This window comes from Budorcas taxicolor, chromosome 16, assembly GCF_023091745.1.
Source record: "Budorcas taxicolor isolate Tak-1 chromosome 16, Takin1.1, whole genome shotgun sequence".
NCBI classification, from domain to species: Eukaryota; Metazoa; Chordata; class Mammalia; order Artiodactyla; family Bovidae; genus Budorcas; species Budorcas taxicolor.
In genome coordinates, this window is record NC_068925.1 from 77,462,378 (window position 1) to 77,487,586 (window position 25,209).

Sequence of the window (25,209 nt, forward strand, 5' to 3'; positions counted from 1 at the left end):
AAACCCAGAGGGAAGGGTTGGACCCCCTCCAGACTCCCCGTCCATCCAACCCAATCTGTAATGTCTACACTTTGCCCGCCGGTTTCCTGGGGATCACAGGACATCCCACTGCAGAGGCCCTGGATGGTATTAATGGGAGTGGGGGGGAGGGGGGTTGCGGGGAGCGTACCCCCCTGGGTACAAAGGAGGAGAGGACAGTGACTCTGCGCAATTGGGGCACTCAGGGCGTGCCGCGTGCTCCTGGCGACCCTGCCAGGACAGGAGCGCGCGCTCAGGGCTCTGTGACTGATGCGCTCACGGGCGTCGCGAGGGTGCTACCCACTCACTAAACGCTGGTCAGAGTGGGAGCCGACATGCAGGCCGCTGCTCTTGTAGCTGCTTCCGCAGGCCACGAGGACACACTCTAGTTAACACATCACTGACAGGATGACGAGAGGGCTGCTGTCAGACGCCGGGCAGCCCGGTGCCACAGACAGCACGCACGGCCCCAGCTGACTCGTTAGGGGAAGTCTGGGGAGGCACAGTTACAGAGCACATGACAAGGCTTCATGCCTGGCTGACTTGAGAGCCGATGACACGGCTTTAAACAGCGATCTCTCCCTACCCCCAGTCACAAAACAGCAATAAGTCAGCAGATACACCCTTGTAATGTCATGATTTATTCCTTTGCTTTGAATACAGGAGACTCGGGGCCGAGGCGCTCCGCTCGTCTGCTGTTGGCTTAGGGCTTGAACCTCCAGGGTCTGCCCATGGCATGTACAAAATCAACGTTCTTGTTCAGGGTTGCCAGAAACTCTTCCCTGTGTACAGGATAACGTGCAAGTCAGAAGGATGAACACACAACCAATCACGTCCCAATTCATTCAACTCAAAAACACAGAAAAATACAGCAGCGTGTCCTAACAAAATACATCTTAATATAAAGGAAGAAAGACCTGTGAAAAACTATTAAAATGTTACAATATTCTTGATACTTTTGCTAACATATCTCAAGACTAAACTGTTTATTTAAAGTTTATCACCAAAAAGATAATTTACAAAGCATAATTTTAACTACAAACAATACCTAAAGGAAAGGGTCCTCAAATAGCTCATTATCTGCCAGTGGATCACCAGTGAAACCCCAGCAAGCTATAGAGCTGGCAAACACGACTCTAATGCAACTCAGTTCAGTTAGTTGCTCAGTCGTGTCCGACTCTTTGCGACCCCATGAATCGCAGCACACCAGGCCTCCCTGTCCATCACCAACTCCCGGAGTTCACTCAGACTCAAGTCCATCGAGTCAGTGATGCCATCCAGCCATCTCATCCTCTGTCGCCCCCTTCTCCTCCTGCCCCCAATCCCTCCCAGCAGCAGAATCTTTTCCAATGAGTCAACTCTTCACATGAGGTGGCCAAAGTACTGGAGTTTCAGCTTTAGCGTCATTCCTTCCAAAGAAATCCCAGGGCTGATCTCCTTCAGAATGGACTGGTTGGATCTCCTTGCAGTCCAAGGGACTCTCAAGAGTCTTCTCCAACACCGCAGTTCAAAAGCATCAATTCTTCGGCACTCAGTTTTCTTCACAGTCCAACTCTCACATCCATGTATGACCGCTGGAAAAACCATAGCCTTGACTAGATGGACCTTTGTTGGCAAAGTAATGTCCTAATACAATTAGGACCATCAAAATGTAAATCCAAAGTTCCCAAAACTATAATAAAATTATATATGTAAAGATAACTTATTTGTGTTCTTCTAGGAATTAACAATCTGGTCATTGATTTAAAAACAACTGAAAATAGGCAAAACACAATTTCTTGCAAGAAGTACATTACAGTTTTTATGATATACACAAGCCTATAAGAATGTAAAAAGCTTCATGGACAGTAGTCTTTTAACTTCAATTCACTGATACATTAAATATTCCTTCCTTGGTTGTTTCAGAGATTTCACTAAACTCTTTCTAAAAAATAGCTTATTTCTAATTTATGTTATGATACTAGTCTTTGACCTTAAACATTACTGTGTCTGGAATTTATAGCATGTGTGTGTATACGTGTGTGTGTGCGTGAAATTTGTTAAGCTAGATTCAATGCAGCTTCCTCCGTGTAAGAAGGGTGAGGAGATCATGAAAGCAAGCTTGAATTATGTTTACCAGTCCTCCTGCCCCAGACGGTGAACCAAAGCAAAGCTGTTAACTGAGAGCTGACACCACCACCACGTTTTCAGGAACTCTCAGGAACAACTGGTATTAAGTTTACCTCTAATATAAGAAAAAATTCCCTAATCAGTTCAGTTCAGTCACTCAGTCATGTCCGACTCTTTGCAACCCCATGAATTGCAGCACGCCAGGTCTCCCGTCCATCACCAACTCCTGGAGTTCTCTCAGACTCACGTCCATCGAGTCCGTGATGCCATTCAGCCATCTCATTCTCGGTCGCCCCTTCTCCTCCTTCCCCCAATCCCTCCCAGCATCAGGGTCTTATCCAATGAGTCAACTCTTCGCATGAGGTGGCCAAAGTACTGGAGCTTCAGCTTCAGCATCATTCCTTCCAAAGAAATCCCAGGGCTGATCTCCTTCAGAATGGACTGGTTGGATCTCCTTGCAGTCCAAGGGACTCTCAAGACTCTTCTCCAACACCACAGTTCAAAAGCATCAATTCTTGGCGCTCAGCTTTCTTCACAGTCCAACTCTCACATCCATACACGACCACTGGAAAAACCATAGCCTTGACTAGACGGACCTTTGTTGGCAAAGTAATGTCTCTGCTTTTGAATATGCTATCTAGGTTGGTTATAACTTTTCTTCCAAGGAGTAAGCGTCTTTTAATTTCATGGCTGCAGTCACCATCTGCAGTGATTTTGGAGGCCCCAAAAATAAAGTCTGACACTGTTTCCACTGTTTCCCCATATATTTCCCATGAAGTGATGGGACCAGATGCCATGATCTTAGTTTTCTGAATGTTGAATTTTAAGCCAACTTTTTCACTCTCCTCTTTCACTTTCATCAAGAGGCTATTTAGTACCTCTTCACTTTTTGCCATAAGGGTGGTGTCATCTGCATATCTGAGGTTATTGATATTTCTCCCGGTAATCTTGATTCCAGCTTGTGCTTCTTCCAGCCCAGTGTTTCTCATGATGTACTCTGCATAGAAGTTAAATAAGCAGGGTGACAATATACAGCCTTGACGCACTCCTTTTCCTATTTGGAACCAGTCTGTTGTTCATGTCCAGTTCTAACTGTTGCTTCCTGACCTGCATATGGGTTTCTTAAGAGGCAGGTCAGGTGGTCTGGTATTCCCATCTCTTTCAGAATTTTCCACAGTTGATTGTGATCCACACAGTCAAAGGCTTTGGCATAGTTAATAAAGCAGAAATAGATGTTTTTCTGAAACTCTCTTGCTTTTTCGATGATCCAGCGGATGTTGGCAATTTGATCTCTGGTTCCTCTGCCTTTTTGAAAACCACCTTGAACATCTGGAAGTTCACAGTACATGTATTGCTGAAGCCTGGCTTCAAGAAGTTTGAGCATTACTTTACTAGCGTGTGAGATGAGTGCAACACCACAGTTCAAAAGCATCAATTCTTGGCGCTCAGCTTTCTTCACAGTCCAACTCTCACATCTATACATGACCACAGGAAAAACCATAGCCTTGTGTGGTAGTTTGAGCATTCTTTATTATCGAGCATTTATTAAAATCATTTATTTTTTTAATTCAAACAAAGTAAAGGGTACGCATGTTAATTTTTGCTCTATACTGTAGATCCAGTGTATTATAAATTTATAGCTAATGGTCATTTAATCTTATGCAGACAAAACTCTAAGCACTTCATACGTACATATGTGTGTGTACACACACATGTGTATACATGTGTGTGTGCACGTACACATATCCATAATCTTTAAAGCAACTCTATGAGATTACAACTAGTACTACTCCCAGGTTGAAAGTCAAAAGCTGAGTGGAAGAGGAGTTACCTAGACATTAAGAGGTGTTTATAAATTATAGCAGAAAGAAACACCAGTATTACTTACCAAAAAATATCTTTTTACAAAATATCTACATGTATGCAGATTTCTTTTTTTTGATTGCAGTATAACTGACTTAAAATATACTATATTAGTTTCAGGTGTACAATATAGTGATTCGGGATTTTTATACATTACAAAGGGCTTCCCAGATGGCTCAGTGGTAAAGAATCCACCTGCCAATGTAGGAGACGCAAGAGATGCAGGTTTGATTCCTGGCCAGGAAGGCCTCCTGGAGGAGGAGATGGCAACCCACCCAGTAATCTTGCCTGGAGAATCCCACGGACAGAGCCGAGTGGTCTACAGTCCAGGGGGTCATGAAGAGTCGGACATGATACTGAGCTAATGTATGTTACAAAATGATCCACACTAGTAAGTCCAGCTTCCCTCTGTCACCAAAGTTGTTACGCCACTGAGAATATTCCCTCTGCTCTACGTCACGTTCCTGTGACTTACTCATTTCATAACTGGAAGCTGGTGCCTCAAGCCCCCCTTCACCTATTTCACCCACCCTCCTCCCACCCCCTCACCTCTGACAGCCACCTGTTTGTTCTCTGTATCTGTGAGTCTGTTTCTGTTTTGTTATGTATGTTCTGTTTTCTAGATTCAACACATAAGTGAGAGCATAGGGTATTTGCCTTTCTTAGTCTAACTTATTTCACTTAGCACAATACCCTCCAGGTCCACCCATATTACTATAAATGGCAAGGTTTTAGTCCTTTCTATGGCTGAGAAATATTCCATTGTATGCATGTGTGTGTGTGTACACACCTCACCTTCTTTATTCATTCATCTCTAACTGGCACATAACTTGCTTGCTTATCTTGGGTATTGTGAATAATGCCACAATGAACACAGGCGTGCAGATATCTTTCTGAGTTAGTGTTTTTATTTTCTTCAGATAAAAGCCCAGGAGCATCACTGCTGGACTGCACGGAGGGTCTTCTGGTTTTGGTTTTCTGAGGGATCTCCATACTGTGTCCCATCAGGTGTATGTCTAACGTGTTCCTATACAGACTGCGTTCACTCACACAGCTTACTCCGATGCTGTCTTTGGGCCTCTCACAGGAGAGGTCTCACCTCATGGGACGGCCTCCCTGGACCGCCGGGCACATCACTGGAACCTGCTCTCACTTTCCCATCCTCCACACACGCGCTTTCCTCCCTTACCCCCCAGTTCTCAGCGCCACGTGACATAACAGCTATTCGTTCACTCGTGTCTGTATCTGCTACACCTGGTGGATTCAAGCTTCAGGAGTGTTTGGACTTCACTTTGCTTACTATTGAAGCCTCAGTGCCTAGATTGTGCCAAATACACAGCAGGCACATAATAAATGTGCTACCTGGATTAACCTTGACAAGAATTTGGTTCCTAGGTGTTCAAGACACAATCTTCTTAATCTTCAGGACAATATCCATACAGAAGTATTCTTTATAATTTTTAAAAAACTTGACTTAAAAGAATGATGAGGACAAGTTGTGTGGTGCGGCCAAAAATAAAACTGATGAGGAGGAAGAGACGAAAAGGATAAATGAGAATTTTTTTACCTCAATGGTAACTTAGAAACAGCAGAAAAGCAAATATATTATAAAAAGCATCAAATAATTCAGACTGAATTTCTTAGTATCACATTAAGTAAATGCAAATAATTATCTGCACCATGGACTGGCACTTATTCTCAACAGAACCATAACATTTCTCCACACTTACACCTTCAAAAGCACGTCAGGTGTTTCTCAGTACGTATTGAATGTATTTTCAACTCTTTCTGACAAGTGAGCATATCAATATTGCATTTCAAAATCTCAAAACTGTTTCTTTGACTCTAGAATAAGGAAAATAACCTAAAATTAGAATCAGGAGACCCAGTTTCATATTGCCCATCTCCAGCTGTCTAGGTGGCCCTGAGGTGGCCATTCAACCCTTCTCTGAACACACCTTTGCCATTCTGTTCAGTCTCTAAGTCATGACCGACCCTCTGAGACCCCATGGACTGCAGCACACCAGGCTTCCCTGCCCTTCACCACCTCCCAGAGTTTGCTCAGACTCATGTCTATGGAGTCAGTGATGCTAACCTTTCTCATTGTTATATCCTAAATAGGTATCCTGAAGCTCCTTCTGCTCTAAGACACTAAAACGTTATAAAATAAAGTTTTTATTTGTACTACCAGGGAACAAAACATAAAAATAGCATCTTATTTTTATCAGTTAGCTGAATTTGTAAGGAAGGTAATTCATGGGATAGTAAATAATGTTTTTTTAATAAATATCTCTTATTACCCACAACTATAATTCCATTTATATTACATTCTTAAGTCAAAAATTTTAATTTTAATGCTTAAAATAGGAAAAAAGATTAGGAAATCTAGAAAAATACTTTTGAATATTTTTCTAGGACCCAAGAAAACTCCTTCTATTCTCCCTGCCTTTTACGCAGTAATGAAGACCTTCCAAAAGAACATTTCGGTGAGTGGCATAAAACCTGTGATTTGGAAAAAAAAAAAAAAAAAATGCTATTTTGACTTTTAAGTTATTATCAGTCTGAAGAGCTTCTCCAAATCAGAACTATTATAGCATCCACTCCCCCACCACGACTTGGCAACAAAGATGAATCCACCTATTACCAGGTTAGGGTAGCCGCTATTATCCCAGCTCCTTGATTTCTTTCAAGTAGCTCCAATGGAAAAAGAGCCTCAAGTGAATAATAAAGATCTCATAATAGCTCTTAAGAATTCTTTATATGGTAGAAGGCACTAAAATGAACTCCAGGGAGTGAAAAAGGAAAAAAAGAAAAAAAAAAAACCTCTCATCTTCTGATAAGAAGAAATAATTAACCTAACTTAATGTACCCGCGAAGGCCTTCCATAAATCAGACCTTTGTGCTCCAGCGGCAGACTAAAGCCGTGAGTCAGGAGGGTATGCAGATGGCGCCTGCTGAGCATGCGCAGAGCATGGGGGTTGGGGGGGCGGTACTCACGGTGCTGAGCTTCCCGGACGTGACGATGATGCGCCTCTCGTGCAGCATGCTGGCGAAGAGCTGCAGCATGTTGTTCACGTCCACGGCCACGAAGTACTCCGTGAGGTTCCTCTGCACGAGCAAAGACAACCGCGTGAGGTGCGGGGACAGCGCCAACACGGCCACCGCGGGCTACCCACGTTCGGAGGATGTTAGTAAAAATTACTAATAATTAAAGGCAGTTTTGGTTCCACCGCCACGCCAAGCATGGAGCCTTCGGTTCTTATTTGAAACACAGCCCTGCTCTGGGAAAGTGGCCTCCGAGGGTAATCAGGCATCACCACTCTCTCTCCCCATCCCCGGCTCCAGACACCTGTACAAGAAGCCAGTTTCCTGGGCCCCAACCAGGGCCGCTAGGAGAGGAGCCTTGGGAATTCCTTTTCTCAACAAGAACTGCAGGTGCTTCTTACAGGCACCCTGAACTCTGAGAACTGCTGCTCCAGAAAGTACATCTGAGTCTCTCCTTGTGTGCCAACCACTCAGCAAGGGATACCATGGCTTGATAGGATAGATTGGGGTCATCGACCTGTGCCAGCCCATGGCCTGCTAGGAGCAGGGCCAGGTAGCAAGAAGTGGGCAGCAGACAGGCAAGGAGAAGCTTCATCTGTATTGACATACGCTCCCCATCGCTGGCATCACCGCCTGAGCTCTGCCTCCTGCCAGACCAGTGGTGGCATCAGATTCTCCTTGGAGCTTGAACCCCACGGTGGGAGGGGTCCAGGGTGGGTGCTCCTTATGAGAATCTAATGCCCGGTGATCTCACTCTGCATTATGGTGAGCTGTGTAATTATCTCATTCATATATTACAACAGAATAATAACAGAAATAAAGTACCCAGTAGATGTAATGCATTTGACTTATCCTGAAACCATCCTCCCCCTCACGTCATTCATGGGAAAACTGGCTTCCACAGAACTGGTCCTTTGTGCCGAAACGGTTGGGGACTGCTGCTCTAGACCGTGCACTGATACAAGGCAACCACAGAATGGCGGTGGTGCTCGGCCACAAAGTCGTGTCCAACTCTTTTGTGATTTCATGGACTGCTGCCCACCAGGCTCCTCTGCCCATGGGGCTTCCTGGCAATGAGACGGGCTTATAAAGCAGACCTCTGGGTCTTTATGAAGGAGGGTCTCATTTATATTCCATGTCGGGCCACCTTTATACCACTATAACCAATAAAAGTGTCAGTTTAATTCAACTCCTTGACTTGACACTTAAAATTATTTTCCCCACATAAGAACAAAATTGGGGTAGCCTATATAAACTTTCACTTTAGATCCTCTTATTTTTAATTTTCTGTACTCAAACAAATGCATCAGAAAGCAACATATAAGAGATGGCAATAAACTAAAACTGGAGGAGTAGAGAGATTATGACCCAGAAGACCAAAGCCTTTAGTGGAGCAAGAAAACACTAAATCCAACTGTTTCTTCAATTTCTGTGAGGCAGAAACTTTCTCAGGAGAAACTGGTAATCACAGCAGGGCATCTAAACAGAACCTGTGACCACCACCAAGTGATGCCAAGTTTGGTGGAGACTTATTTCCTGTTTTCTTTATTTGAAGCCTACCTCACCTTCTATTTCCACTGTTCATAATGCAAAATAGTTTTATGGCATTCAACATTAACACTATTCCTGTAATCTCAAAGATAGATAATTTCTAGATGGGGAATTATTTCCCAATGCAAAAGGCTGCCTTAGTACAGGTCCTTGCTTTTCCTTTTCTCTTCCCCAAGTAGGACTTTTGAGAAATAAAACGTCTTAATGGGGGGAAGGACAGTTAGTTTGGGATGGCCATGATACACTCTGCTCTATTTTAAATGGGTAAGGAACAAGGATCTACTGTGCAGCGCATGGAACTGTGCTCAGCGCTACATGGCAGCCTGGGTGGCAGCGGGGCTTAGGAGAGATGGATGCATGGATATGCATGGGTGAGTCCCTCGCTGTTCACCTGAAACAATCATAACCTTGTTAATCGGCTATATACCAACATAAAATAAAAAGTTAAATTTTTTTCTCGGTTCCAAAAAAAAGTTTCTATTCTCAGGGGCACTTTTCCTTAGAATGGTTCTTTAAGACTTTCAAAGTCATAGCCTTTAAAAAATAAAAAAAAATTAAAAGTGAAATTGCTCAATCAAGCTACTAGCTTTTTATTAGTAAATTTAAGAAAGGTACAAAGCCTCAATTCGGGGCTGTTAATGGAAGTCAGGGTCCCTCCCTTCTAGCCTCTAGGTGAGGGGCAGGCACGCAAATATCAAGTCAGTCAGCCTCCGGACACCCAAACAGAGGTCCTACCCACAGAGGACTTGAGGGCCTGGGAGGTGATCTCTGCGTCTGATGGTCTACCTCAGGCTGAATGCAGTCTTCTCACAGGAGGCAACTGAACTCATCTCTACTAAAAACCCCACTGACAGCCTTGCTTCCATATCCGAAAATCTGCAGCTGTCTTCTTGTACTTTGTTCACTCACAACCCACATGCTTTTGGAAACCAAACACTCAGTAGGTTCATTTTCGGGAGGACAGCAGAGTATAGTACATATAAAAACAACACATATTCCTGAGTTGATGTTTCCTTCACTTCTGATAGAATTATTTATAGTGGTTCATTTTATCTTTCCAAAATGAAGCTGGAAAAAAAGAAACTTACAAAAGGAAACATCTCCTTTGCACACAGTATCCAAAAGTATACCTGTCAATTCCATTTACCCAGGTAAACTTTTCTGCAGAATTTTAATTTGTAACAACCACTAAAACACTGAAAATATTTCTAGCAAGGATACAATCAGGACTCTAAATAAAATGCAAAATGTGGCAATTTTATAATTTCTGGTCGTATCCTTCAAGCCTTACAAAACATGTATTACTTCAATTAAAAATCAGGATACTGAGTAGAGAACATCTGAGATTTTAACAGAGCTATATACACAAGGAACCTAAACACTATGGCCATTTCACTAAGGGGACTATTTCTGTGAAAGTATTTCCCACTGCACACGCTCATGCCCCCATACACAGGAGACATCCGCTGAGACATCTTCCCGTCTGCCTGATCCAGGGAGCTCACAACCTGAGTACAGACTATCCTACTGATCTATCTCAAATGGCAGAAAGAGGTTTTCTCACATAATCTGTCTTATCTATAATCGATGTAAAGGAGGTGAAGTAGCAGACACATACAGAAAAAGAGATGACACCATTACTCTTAATTTTTTCATTTTTTTCTCACAAACACAGTTACAATGTACTCTATTTCTCTACCAAGAAATACTTCAACTGTGAGACCAAAATAAATAAAATTCATATCAGTAGAATAGAAAACATAGAAACTTACATTCTCGGGGATGGTTGGCAGTCCAGTTACATCAGGGGCAATGAAGCAGGAATGCTGGTCAATGGAAATAAATCACATAAGAAAAGGAGAACTAAAATTTGGTAGCATTATGTATAATTTTAGGTTAAAATTTTAAAAATATATCAACTAAATTGAGAAATCAAGGACCAATGCCCAGGATTTGTTGAAATTGAGAGATTCTTATAATATAGCAGTTTTACAGGAGATTTAACAATAAGCTTCTCATATGAAAAGTGTTGATTAAAAATATTTCATTTTAAAATTGAAATAATAATCTTAGAAAAAGTGTATTAAGACCAAAAAAGCATATTACTGATAGAAAGATAGATAATTTTAACACATTTCATTTAGGGAGCCTGAGGAAAGGCTTGTTTACCCAAGAATATATCAAAATGTATTAAGACTGAGTCACCTCAAATTTCTTCTGTACACATCAGCCACATATTATTTAGAAAGCAGCAATAAAAAATAATTTTTAATATTTAAGACTTCTTGAAAGATAATTTCTCACCCCAAAACATGGCTTTTATATACCCACTAAACAAATGTTAATTCGCTTTTATAATACTCAAAGCAATACAGCAGTTAGTTCACAGACATATTTACACAAAAGGCAAACTGTACCTTGACGTTTCACAGAATGTTCCCAGATCTTACCACACAGAATCACAGTACAATTCAATCACCAAAATCATTTTATTTTCTGTTCATATAAATCACCAAAATCATTTTGCTATCTCACATAAGGACCTAGTTAATATTATCCTATGATTACAGATTGAAGGGGGAAAGTCATCCTAGCAATATTGAGCACTGTCAAACTCATCAGAGCGAGGCTAGTGGGCACAGTCACAACGTATGACTTACAGGCAGAAAAACAAGGTACCGGAACCTTGTGACAAAACATGAGACCACATCCATGCAGCGAGCCCAGCTGGACACCACACCCCTCATGTGAGGGTGAGCATGGATCTGGTCTCTATCAGTTACTTTTATTGGGACAGATATTTACTAGCACTTTATTTCAGTGCTATGCTTTAAAAGATAGTATAAACAGAAAATATAATCTGAATGATTAAGAAGGAAATTTACCACTTCTCAAAGGACTGGGGTGAATCTTAAAGACAATGATAGAAGCAATTAATTTTGCAGTGATTTTTCCCAATGATTTTCAGAAGCCAATGTCCTTTGAACTCACCCGTGCTAAGGAGGGCTGCTCTTTCAGAACTTGCTCACTGGCAAAAAATATCTCTTGGTTCTTACAATACGTGAGAGAAAAAAAATGAATATTTTACTTTCAAGGGAGAAATTTACACAACGATTTGCTGTGTATTTGAGAAAAACCCATGTAGCCACATTATCTGCTGAAAATACCTGAAGCATTTTAAATGCTGACTTGCTAGTTTTATGCTAGAAAAATCTTGAAGGACTTTCTTTCATTCTCAACTAAGAGTATTCTGTGGATATTTAATGACTCTGAAATATACTTTCAAAACAAGCAGTTGCATTAGATATTAACATTTCATAAAATCTCTGTGACATTCTTATGGACTGTAATGTCAAGTCTTGAAAACTCATGTGATGCAACATTCATGAAAATGAAATTATAAGAAAATCACAGTAGTTTCTCAAGATTTGTCATGTTTTTCTAACAGAAAATATGAAAAAAAAATTTCTTTTCCATTTGTGAAGGAAGAAAAATTCCTAAGGCCATCAATTTTAACCTGACATCACAAAACTTTTTCATCCGAGTTTTGCCAGTCATTAATAGCACAGAACCAGAGATCAAATTGCCAACATCCACTGGAAAAAGCAAGAGAGTTCCAGAAAAACATCTACTTCTGCTTTATTGACTATGCCAAAGCCTTTGACTGTGTGGATAACAACAGACTGTGGAAAATTCTTAAAGAGATGCGAACACCAGAACACCTTACTTGCCTTCTGAGAAACCTGTACGCAGGTCAAGAAGCAACAGTTAGAACGACATGGAACAACAGACTGGCTCCAAACTGGGAAGGAGTATGTCAAGGCTGTATATTGTCACCCTGCTTATTTAACTTCTATGCAGAGTGCATCATGTGAAATGCTGGGCTGATAAAACACAAGCTGGAATCAAGACTGCCGGGAAAAATATCAATAACCTCCGATGTGCACATGATACCAACCACCCTTATGGCAGAAAACGAAGAACAAAAGAGCCTCTTGATGAAAGTGAAAGAGGAGAGTGAAAAAGTTGGCTTAAAGCTCAACATTCAGAAAACTAAGATCAAGCCATCCGGTCCCATCACTTCATGGTAAATAGATGAAGAAACAATGGAAACAGTGTCAGACTTTATTTTGGGGGGCTCCCAAATCACTGCAGATGGTGACTGCAGCCATGAAATTAAAAGACACTTGCTCTTTGGAAGAAAAGTTATGCAACCTAGACAGCATATTGAAAAGCAGAGACATTACTTTGCCAACATAGGTCTGCTAGTCAAAGCTATGGTTTTTCCAGTAGTCATGTATGGATGTGAGAGTTGGGCTGTGAAGAAAGGTGAGCGCCGAAGAATTGATGCTTTTGAACTGTGGTGTTGGAGAAGACTCTTGAGAGTCCCTTGGACTGCAAGGACATCCAACCAGCCCATTCTGAAGGAGATCAGTCCTGGGTGTTCTTTGGAAGGAATGATGCTAAAGCTGAAACTCCTGTACTTTGGCCACCTCATGCAAAGAATTGACTCACTGGAAAAGACTCTGATGCTGGGAGGGATTGGGGGCAGGAGGAGAAGGGGACGACCCAGGATGAGATGGCTGGATGGCATCACCGACTCGATGGACGTGAGTTTGCGTGAACTCCGGGAGTTGGTGATGGGCAGGGAGGCCTGGCATGCTGTGATTCATGGGGTCGCAAAGAGTCGGACATGACAGAGCGACTGAACTGAACTGAACATTCAAATAGCTTTTCAAGGTATATCTAAATACCTCAAAAAAGTTAACTTGCTTGCCTCATATCACACGTTTAGTGGCTTTTTCTTTTAAACCAAAATCTTCTAGTCTTTAGGTATTAACAAGCCTAGACGTCTTTGAGTTATACTTCTTATCAATAAAGGTGAAGTTCTTCAATGTCCCATATTTGTTATGTATTTTTGTAAGACATTTACTCCTGAACAAATATGATAATCAAACTTAGAGAACACACTTTTATTTCTCGACTCTCCATAGTAACTGACTCTACGATCTTAGCACCTACAGTATATTTATTCACTATTTAACAAAGTGTTAGAATCACATTATAAATACAACTCTGTCGAAGAAAAACACCGACTTTCAGAAAACTGAGTCTTTCTTCTTACTCTTGGGCATTTTTCGTTGTTGTTTCTACCTCCTTCCAACTCACCCTGAACCCTCACTCTGCTGGCTTCAGTGATGACAATCTGAGCTCGTCGCTCTACTCTCCACTCTCCAGCCCCTCCTCCTGACAGCACTCCGCCTTCCAGCCCCTCCTCCCTCTGCTCCCAGCCCTCCCGCCCCTCTTACCTCTGCTCTCCTCTCCACAAACCCCCGGCCCTCACCGCTGCTCCATCCTCTCTGCATCTTGGCCTTTAAATCATCCCGGCCTACAACCATGTCTGCAGACAACTCCCAGATAAGGGTGGAAAATCCAGGGTATCCTTTGCTTTCCAGCCCCCAACTGCTGATCATTTCCACTAGGACACTAAGCAACACGTGAGGATGCAGAGGGGCAGGGGGCACCCTGTGCTGCTGGGCAAGGAAACTGCTCACAAAGGTGGGTCCTGAGCTAGCTGCAGAGTAAAGCTGGGCGGTCCACACAGAGATCAGTAAGAGGGGAAGGTGGCTCACAAAGCTGGGTCCTAAGCTAGCTCCAGAGTGAGGCAGGTGGTCCACACAGAGGCGTCAGTAGGAGAGGAAGGTGGATCACAAAGGTGGGGACTGAGCTAGTTCCAGAATAAAGCTGGGTGGTCCACACAGAGGCATCAGTAAGAGGGGAAGGTGGCTCACAAAGCTGGGGCCTGAGCTAGCTCCAGAGTGAGGCAGGTGGTCCACACAGAGGCCTCAGTAGGAGAGGAAGGTGGCATAGTCTACAGAGAGGCCTCAGTAAGAGGGGAAGGTGCGCCACCAGGAAAGCACAGAATCCACTCACGAAGATGGATGAACACAACACTGTGACCAAAGTAGAGAATCAATTTAGGGGGAGAAAAGTGAGACGGAAAAGTGGAAAGCTGGATGGAGGCTAACAAGTGGGTGGTCCTGAAAGGCCAGGAGTCTGGACAAATTCTACAGAGAACAGGGGAACTGTTAAAGGTTGCTGTCAGGGTGCTTTATAGCTTAATAGTTGCATGCATGCATGCTCCGTCATTGGACTCTTTTGAGACCTTAGGGACTACAGCCCGCCAGGCTGCTCCATCCATGGCATTCTCCAGGCAAGAATACTGGAGTGGGTTGCCATGCCCTCCTCCAGGGGAGCTTCCCAGGTCTCTGGCAGTGCAGGCAGGTTCTTTACCATCTGAGCTACCAGGGAAGCCAAGAATACTGGAGTGGGTTGCCATTTCCTCCTCCACGGGATCTTCCCGACCTACGATCAAACCCAGGCCTCCTGGGTCTCCTGCACTGGCAGGCAGGTTCTTTACCACTGAGCTACCGGGGAAACCCTTATACAGTTGAAGGAAGTTCAATCTGACAGTCTTTTACAGAAAGGACTAGAAGTAGAAACTGTAGACCACTGACTGCTATTAAGTGCTGAGCACCCAGACAAGGTGCTGACGCTAGAAACGGGAAGAATGAAATCACTGTTATCAAACAATGTGACAGGCAGAAATTCAAGCAAGAAGAAAGTTATTACCAAAGAAAGAATATAAAATGGCTAACAATTTCTTAATCTTGGAAAAAAACTCCAAAATACCTATTAACACTATTATAGACATTTCAGACTGCTTTTTCCTTCAATTTCTCCCACATCATTATGTTATTTTTCCTTTTTTAATTAGGATATTTTACTATTACTTTGGAAGAAGCAAAATCAACATAGGTAAATTTTAACATTCTATTTGGTATGCCAAATTAATTAAAACATCTGTATTTCGTGGTTATTAATTCTCAGCACTTACAGAGCCTCCCAAAGTACTAGTATGATTTTAGTTATACACAGCACAGTTTATTAAAAGTTTCAGTAGTAAATAACCTATACCAGCAATGCTTACTGCTTCGACAAACTCAATTTTATTTCCAGCATTTGGTGATTATACTAAAAGATGTATTGAAGAATGGAAAAAAAGGAGATTTTTCACCCAGAATCTTTGTCTAGTTGGTTAAGTGGTCTACTCTCAATGCTTACTATGTACTGTTTTCATTTTATGAGGGGTATTGTACACATGGGGCATCCCTGGTGGATCAGATGGTAAAGAATTTGCCTGCAATGAAGGAGACCCAGGTTCAATCCCTGGGTGGAGAATATCCCCCGGATAAGGGCATGGCAACCCACTCCAGTATTCTTGCCTGGAGAATCCCATGGACAGAGGAACCTGGTGGGCTACACTCATTGTTTGGGGGGTGGGGGGGGGCATCCTTATTATGGATAGATTCTACCTGAAAACCAGTGTTCCTCATAATCAAAATATTCTCACAGATTTGGTTACTTTTAGCATATAATTTTTTTAAAAAATCTGTGATTTAACGACTACCAAAATATACCTCTCACAAATCATGCTATGATAGTTAAAGCGTATCAGAGTGCCTCAGTATCCCCGGGCGGTAAAGTCAGCACCGGCGGTAAAGTCTCCGGGGAAGGAGGCTTGGCGGGGTTTCTACACCACTGTGGCTCAAAGCATCAAACACGGACTCAGGACTCACCACACTCAAGCTGACAGGGGTGTTTGCCTTTGGTACTGGATGGTTATAGAGAGATCTCAGAGTTTCATTCAAATCGTCTTCCTAGAGTAAAACAAAAAAGTGCACTTTATAAATGAAACAGCAATTAAGTAAAAACAATTAAAACTGTTTGACAAAATCATTCGCTGCGCCTACGCATGTCAGACACGTTTTACATACAGGCAGACCCTGGAGAAATGGCAGGCACAGTTCTAGACCACTGCAAACAAGCAAATATAGCAATAACATGATCTCATCAAATTTTTGGCTTCCTAGATAGCATGTTAAAAAAGCAGAGACATTACTTTGCCAACCAAGGTCCATCTAGTCAAGGCTATGGTTTTTCCACTGGTCATGTATGGATGTGAGAGTTGGACTGTGAAGAAAGCTGAGCGCCGAAGAATTGATGCATTTGAACTGTGCTGTTGGAGAAGACTGTTGAGAGTCCCTTCGACTGCAAGGAGATCCAACTAGTCCATTCTGAAGGAGATTAACCCTGGGATTTCTTTGGAAGGAATAATGCTAAAGCTGAAGCTCCAGTACTTTGGCCACCTCATGCAAAGAGTTGACTCACTAGAAAAGACTCTGATGCTGGGATGGATTGGGGGCAGGATGAGAAGGGGACAACAGAGGATGAGATGGTTGGATGGCATCACTGACTCAATGGATGTGAGTCTGAGTGAACTCCGGGAGTTGGTGATGGACAGGGAGGCCTGGCATGCTGCTATTCACGGGGTCGCAAAGAGTTGGACACGACTGAGCGACTGAACTAAACTGAACTGAGTGCGTATAAAAGTTGTTTACACTACTCTGTAGTCTATTAAATGTACAATGCCATTATGTCTTAAAAAAAAAAAATAACAGTGTTGTACCTTAAGTTAAAATACTTTATTGCTAAAAAATGCTAACCACCATCTGAGCCTCCAGCAAGTCATAATCTTTTCCCTGGTGGAGGGTCTGGCCTCGATGCTGACGGTGCTGATGGATCAGGGTGATGGATGCTGAAGGCTGGGGTGGCTGTGCCAATGTCTAAAATAAGACCATGTGAAGTTTGCAGCATCAACTGACTCTTCCTTTCGTGAATCATTTCTCTGCAGCCTGCAGCACTGCTGACGGCATTCACCCACAGTAGAACTTCTTTCAAAACTGGAGCCGATCCTCTCAAACCCTGCTGCTGCTTTATCAATGAAGCTCATGCAATGTTTTGAATCCTTTGTTGTCATTTCAACAGTCTTCACAGCATTCGGATTCCACCTCAAAAAGCCACTCTCTTTGCTCATCGATAGGAAGCAACTCGTCTGTCCGAGTTTTATTATGAGACTGCAGCGACTCAGACACATCTTCAGGCTCCACTTCTGGTTCTCTTGCTATTTCTGCCACATCTGCAGTTACTTCCGCCAATGAAGTCCTGAATTCCGCCAACTTAAAGTCGTCCAACCGGGCTGGAATGAACTTACTTAAGCTCCAGTGTGCATTGATATTTTGACCTTTCCCCATGAATCAAAAACGTTCTTAATGGTATCTAAAATGGTGAATCCTTTCCAGAGGGTTTTGGATTCACTTTGCCCAGATCCATCAATACCTAAGGTAGCTGCAGTCTTCCGAAATGTACTTTTTAAATGTGTGGTGTGAGTGCTCAGTCGCTAAGTTGTGCCAGACTCTGTGACTCCTTGGACAGTAGCCTACCAGGCTTCTCTGTCCATGGCATTTCCCAGGGAAGAATACTGGAGTGGAAAAAGAAAAAAAAAAAAACACCAGGGTACTGGAGTGGGTTGCTATTTCCTTCTCCAGGGGATGTTCCCATCCCAGGGACCAAATTGGTGTTTCCTGCATCTCCTGCTATTTTTTAAATAATATGACAATATGGCTTAATAACTAATGAATATAATAAAGTTTAAATAATGATAATAGTAAAAAGTCAAAATTACTCCTTGATCAATGGGCTGAGGAATGAATGGTGTGTTAGCAGGCATGAAAGGAAAAAAAACAAAACAATATTGTCGTCCGTGTCTATCAAAGCTCTTGGGTGAAGGCCAAGTTCGATGCATGAACCAGGGAACTCAAGGCCGGTGCACTGGGCCAAGCCAGAGGGGCGGGGTGGGGAGGGAGTGAGGAGCGGGGCTCGGGACCTGGGGACACATGCACACCCATGGCTGATGCATGTCAATGTATGGCAAAAGTCACCACAATACTGTCAAGTAATTAGCCCCCCATTAAAGAATTTAAAACAAAAAAGCTCTTGGGTGACTAGGGGTATTATCAATGAACAGTAATATTTTGAAAGGAATTTTTTTTCTGAGCAGTATGTCTCAACACTGGGTTTAAAATATTCAGTAAACCATGCTGTCAACAGATGTGCTGTTAGTCTATTTGTAGAGCACGGATTGTGCATAATTCTTAGGACATTACAGGGTTTTCAGAGGGTAAATGAACACTGGCTTCGACTTCAAGTCACCAGCTGCATTAGCCCCTAACAAGTGAGTCAGCCTGTTCCCAGAAGCTTTGAAACCAGGCACTGACCTCTTCTCTCTGCCTGTGAAGGTCCTACACGGCGTCTTCCTATATAAGACTGCTTCATCTTCATCTACACTGAACCCTGCTGCTCAGGGCAGCACCTGCATGAACTCTCTCAGCTAGGTCTTCTGGATAACTTGCAGCAAGTGCTGCTTTACCTGGTTCTTTACTGCTATGGAGACAGCCTCCTTCCTTGATCCTCATGAACCGACCTCTGCCAGCTTTGACCTTTCCTTCTGCAGCCTCTTCAGCTCTCTCAACCTCCAGAGAATTGAAGAGAGGTAGGGGCTTGTTCTGGATTGGGCTTTGGCTTGAAGGAATGTTGTGACATCTAGTGTGACTGCCTATTTAGACCACTAAGGCTCTCCCCATATCAATAATATGAAAGGCTGTTTTGCTTTCTGATTTCTGTATTCACTTATGTAGTACTTCTAATTTGCTTTAAGAAGTTTTCCTTTGCATTTATAACTTGGATAACTGGTGCAAGAGGAACGCTTGCATTTTCCATTTTAATTTTAAAATCAAAAACTTAATTTTTAAGAAATAGGTACAACTTAAGTAAGATTGGTGTGCTAGGATGCAACTTTGATGCAAGATGCAACATTCTAAACATTTCTCTTCTACATGGCCCCTGGTCGCTACTCAGCCCATGAAAAATGGGTTTATATAAAATACATAACACATCTACTTCATGGGATGTGCATAACAGTAAGACATGGAACAACAGACTGGTTCCAAATAGGAAAAGGAGTACATCAAGGCTGTATATTGTCACCCTGCTTATTTAACTTATATGCAGAGTACATCATGAGAAATGCTGGGCTGGAAGAAGCACAAGCTGGAATCAAGACTGCCGGGAGAAATATCAATGACCTCAGATATGCAGATGACACCACCCTTATGGCAGAAAGTGAAGAGGAACTAAAAAGCTTCTTGATGAAAGTGAAAGAGAAGAGTGAAAAAGTTGGCTTAAAATTCAACATTCAGAAAATGAAGATCATGGCATGCGGTCCCATCACTTCATGGGAAATAGAAGGGGAAACAGTGGAAACAGTGTCAGACTTTATTTTGGGGGGGCTCCAAAATCACTGCAGATGGTGACTGCAGCCATGATATTAAAAGACACTTAGTCCTTGGAAGGAAAGTTATGATCAACCTAGATAGCATATTGAAAAGCAGAGACATTACTTTGCCAACAAAGGTCCGTCTAGTCAAGGCTATGGTTTTTCCAGTGGTCGTGTATGGATGTGAGAGTTGGACTGTGAAGAAGGCTGAGCGCCGAAGAATTGATGCTTTTGAACTGTGGTGTTGGAGAAGACTCTTGAGAGTCCCTTGGACTGCAAGGAGATCCAACCAGTCCATCCTAAAGAAAATTAGTTAGTCCTGGGTGTTCATTGGAAGGACTGATGCTAAAACTGAAACTCCAATACTTTGGCCACTTCACGCAAGGAGCTGAATCATTGGAAAAGACACTGATGCTGGAAGGGATTGGGTGAAGGAGGAGAAGGGGCCGACAGAGGATGAGATGGCTGGGTGGCATCACCGACTTGATGGACATGAGTTTGGGTAAACTCTGGGAGTTGGTGATGGACAGGGAGGCCTGGTGTGCTGCAATTCATTGGGTCGCAAAGAGTTGGACACGACTGAGCGACTGAACTGAACTGACTGAATGTACCCTGATGTGCAAGCTTCACTTTTCTGACCTTGACATACAAATCCAATAATGAGCACAAGAAGGAAGCTTTGCACACACACAATACTTTCCATTCTCTCTCTATTATGTGTACTTTGTCTTTCTTTATTACGGTGGGAGAATAAAGTAAAGGCAAAAGCAGGTAATCATTTTAAGGGATATGGATATGAGACACATGATTTCTCCCAATTTCTCTTCTAACTTGACTATGAAAACTTAATTCAGATCTCTATAAATGTTTGCAAAAGTATGTACTCAAAACTGCCTATCTGGAATTCTCTCTAGAATGACCTAAAAAGATGGACATTAAAGCATTCATCACTGGACCATTCAGGCAGTGAAATACACCACAGGGTATTCTGGAAGATACTGATGTTGTCTATCCAAAATTCTTATAGTTACATACATTTTTTTTAAGTCTAGCATTTTATACTTGTTGGCAGTTGCTTGATATTGATCAGATAAGGATAACTGATTCTGAAATCTAAATTCCAATCTATTAATAAATAACCTGTGGCACTGAATTAAAAGTGTAAAGAAAAATTATTACACTCATACATTTATTTCCAGCTACTGAACTAATACTATGAACTTAAAATATTTTTCCCCTCTAATTAGCAACACAAATATAGTCTCCCTCATTTCCTCTTCAAAGAAAACCATAGTATTTTCTTTTCTATATACCTGTATTACATACATTCTCAGGGAGCACATGCCGTGTAATAAGTCATCAATGAGTTTCTGAAACTAATCAAAACATGGACAACTAATACGAGTGATGTTGGCTCCACATGTTTACTCAAAAACACAAAGAACCAGAAATTATCATGAAACTGAATTCTGGTTTTGAGTTTTCAATGCAATAGTTGAATATTTCCAGTTATTTCCAGTGATTTTCTTAGGCAGACGAATGACTGAATGGCTGAAACATAAAATTGTTCAAGTGTAAAATTACCTTCTAATGAATATTTCACAGAATTAAGCACATCAAGGGTAGAGAAGGAAATATTTCATACATGCACACAAACTCTGGACTTTTGACAAATACTAAAACACTACTGCTATTATAATAATAAAATCTGATGGCCAAATTATGAGATTGCTCACCCTAAGAGTAAATCTATTTTCTTAATTTATTAATAATACATTGTCTTAATTTATTAATAATGCATTTTTTGGCATTCAGCAAGGGTTTTTATTAATTTATTTATTTCACTTTACAATACTGTATTGGTTTTGCCATACACTGACTTGAATCCGCCATGAGTGTACATGTGTTTCCCATCCTGAACCCCCCTCCCACCTCCCTTCCCATCCCATCCCATCCCATCCCTCTGGGTTATCCCAGTGCACCAGCCCCAAGTACCCTGTATCATGCATCAAACTTGGACTGGCGATTCGTTTCATATATGATATTTTACATGTTTCAGTGACATTCTCCCAGATCATCCCGCCCTCGCCCTCTTCCACAGAGTCCAAAAGACTGTTCAATACATCTGTCTCTTCTGCTGCCTCGCATACAAGGTAATTCTATTTAGTAAAAAGCATCTGGAGTAGTATTTGCTCTGAATTTAGGTCTGTTTTTAAAGATATTTACATTGAATCTTAAAAGTTGAGTGTTTTACCAGTAATCACGAGTGAGTGACCTAAAGTCCTGAAAGACAACTGTGTGGAGTTACGTCCTAGTAAATTTAAGTAGCTCCAAATAGCGGGATGGTCCATCAGTGTACAAAAGTGGGGGCGGACAAGCCAGGAAGGACTATCGGACGCCAGATCACGAAGCTTCTAACGTGCTAGTCTGCACACGTTTAAACTTCATTCTAAGAAAAGGGAAGGTACTGACAGTATTACAAGAAGGAAAAGGACACAGTCAGGTTCAGGAAGAGCATTCTCAGAGATAAGAATATGGTGGGCTACAGTCCGTGGGGTTGAAGAGGCAGACACAACCGAATGACTAAACACTGTAGTTTACGTTTTAAAAATTATCATCCCACAGACGTTCGTTAATTCAAAGCAAACTTCAGTTTCTGTTTTGCATTTATTTTTTTAAGAAAAAAAGGATAAAGATATAAAAATAAATGTAAGAGCTAAAACTCTTGGAAGGAAAAAAGAGAGCTTCATGACACTGTATTTGAAAATCATTTCTTGACATGACACCAAAAGCACAAAACAACAAAAGCAAAAAAAAACAGATGAATTATTCCTCTTTAAAGTTAAAAATTTTTGTACAGCAAAGGACACTATCAACAAAGTAAAAAGGCAACCCTTGGAATGGGAGAAAATATTTGCACATGATGTATCTGACAATATCTGAATATATAGAAAGCTCCCACTCCTCAACAGCAATATGAAAATACAGTTTAAAAATGGCAAAGGACTGGAATAAAATATTTCAGCAAAGAAGATCTTTAATAACCAATAAACACAGGAAACGACTCTATACTGCTAATCTTTAGGGAACTACACATTAAAACCACAATCATATACTACTTCACACCCATTAGAATGGCAATTATCAAAACAGAACAAAAAATAAGAAGTCTCAGGGAGGGTGTCGGAAAACTGGGAACCTGTGTGTTGCTGGTGGGAATGTAAATTCATGAAATGACTGTGGAAAACATTATGGCAGTTCTTCAAAAAATTAAGCAGAGAATTAAGATACTATTCAGCAATTCTGCTTCTGGGTATATACTCAAAAGATCTGAATACACAGACTCAAACAGGTTTTTGCACACCCATGTTCACAGCAGCTTTGCTCACAAGAGCCAAAGATGGAAGCAACCCAAGTGTTCATCTACATATGAATAAATGAAACGTAGTGTGTGGATAATAGAATACTACTCAACCTTAAACAGGAAGGGAACTCGGACACATGCCACAATATGGATGGAACTCGAAAACATGAAGTGAAGTAAGCCAGTCACAGGAGGATCCGTACTGTATCATTCTACTTATAGGAGGTGGCTGTTGTTCAGCCACTCAGTCATGTCCAGCTCTTTTCAAACCCACGGGCTGCAACAGGCCAGGCTTCCCTGTCCTTCACTATCTCCTGGAGTTTGCTCAAACTCTTCCACTGAGTCAGTGATGCTGTCCAACCATCTCATCCTCTGTCGTCCCCTTCTCCTCCTGCCTTCAATCTTCCCCCGAATCAGGGTCTTTTCCAGTGAGTAGGCTCTTCGCACCAGGTGGCCAAAGTACTGGAGCTTCAGCTTCAGCATCAGTCCTTCCAATGAATATTCAGGGTTGATCTCCTTTAGGATGGACTGGTTTGATCTCCTTGCTGTCCAAGGGACTCTCAAGGGTTTTCTTCAGCACCACAATTTGAAAGCATCAATTCTTTGGTGTTCAGCATTTTGTATGGTTCAGCTCTCACATACGCAGAAGTCTAATGGAAAACCCATAGTTTTGACTAGACAGACCTTTGTTGCCAATGTGATGTCTCTGCTTTTAGTATGCTGTCTAGGTTTATCAAAGCTTTTCTTGCAAACAAGGATCAAGTGTCTTTTAATTTAATGAGTTCAGAGATTCAATTTGGGAAGTAAAAAGGTTAAAAAGATGTTGGTATTGACTGCAAAACAATATGAATGCACTTAATGGTACAGAACTGTACACTTAAAGATGGTTAAAATGGTAAATTTCATATTATGTGTATATTACCACAATTTTTAAAATAGGGAAAAACACAGAGCTTACCAGTTCCTTAGTCAAGTAATCTGCCAGAGTATTTAGAAGCTTGTAATATACCTCAAACCATGGCAGGTAACTGTAAAATAATAATAATAACTTAAAAATGTGTCTGTGTGTATATATATATCTATATATGTATATATCATTTAGAATTAATAAACAAGACAGCAAAATAAACATTAAATTTATATTATTTCAAACAGGTTGATCCTGGAGGGCAAAAAAGAACAATACTCACATTCTCTTTACTGTTACAGTAAAATTTTACATATAATTCATTATTAGCTTTCCTAAAATAATCAGAATCCAAAATTCCATTATAAAAGTTATTCATCAGACACTTCTATTTTATGTTACAAACACCCAACATCACTTAGCTCCATTTCATGGTAGGTATAGTCTGAGTGCACCAGAAGCTTCTCTTTGAATAAGCATTTACCACTGATATAAGATGTAACATAAAATAAAAACTTATTTTAAAAAGCTTTTAAAACAAAGACACAATCATTTCTTTTCAAATATTGCTGAATTGAATATATAAAAAATAGAATTATGTGCTTATTAATTAAATCAATTCTTCAGAAACTGATGTTTCTGTAAGATGATAAATTTCAAAATAAAATAAATAAATATTACAAGTTACTACAAATAGCATTTAAGTATCAAAAACACATATAAGTTAAAATTCCTTTCAATTCATTTTGCTAAACACAAATATAATTAACTTTATGAAACCACAGTGCTAAATCCAAAATCAACTGTACAAAATAAAATCTGTACTCCTTTTCAAATTAAGGTACGTATATTTAAAATTTATCCAAAGGTTTTAATTGCTTATCAAAACGTAAACTTCTCATATATGAGTAAATCACAAAACACACCAATATAGTTAATTATCTATTAACAAATACTAATTTTTTCTTCAAAGAATGACTACAACAGAAAAATTTTTAAGAGAAAACACTTTGATACTTTTAATACACAAATATATACTGACAAGAGTTTCGGTAAATTTTTTAAATTTAAAAATCAATGACTAGAGCTTAGGAACACAGCTTTCCTTCTGCAGTT

The 25,209-nt window shown here is 41.1% G+C and overlaps 1 protein-coding gene across 6 annotated transcripts in view; it reads right to left on the minus strand.

Annotated features, from left to right (window-relative positions):
• DENND1B (DENN domain containing 1B) overlaps nt 1–25,209 on the minus strand; it is a 267,191-nt gene that overhangs the window by 111,087 nt on the left and 130,895 nt on the right. For 2 of the 6 annotated variants that reach the window (XM_052653685.1, XM_052653686.1), the window contains exons 6-10: nt 24,145–24,214; nt 16,227–16,307; nt 11,578–11,637; nt 10,359–10,412; nt 6,988–7,098 (exon numbers count right to left, since the gene is read on the minus strand). In XM_052653685.1, coding sequence (XP_052509645.1) covers nt 6,988–7,098; nt 10,359–10,412; nt 11,578–11,637; nt 16,227–16,307; nt 24,145–24,214 — 376 coding nt within the window. The remainder of the gene's footprint in view (nt 1–6,987; nt 7,099–10,358; nt 10,413–11,577; nt 11,638–16,226; nt 16,308–24,144; nt 24,215–25,209) is intronic. The other 4 variants (XM_052653687.1, XM_052653688.1, XM_052653689.1 and 1 more) reach the window with 3 other exon arrangements.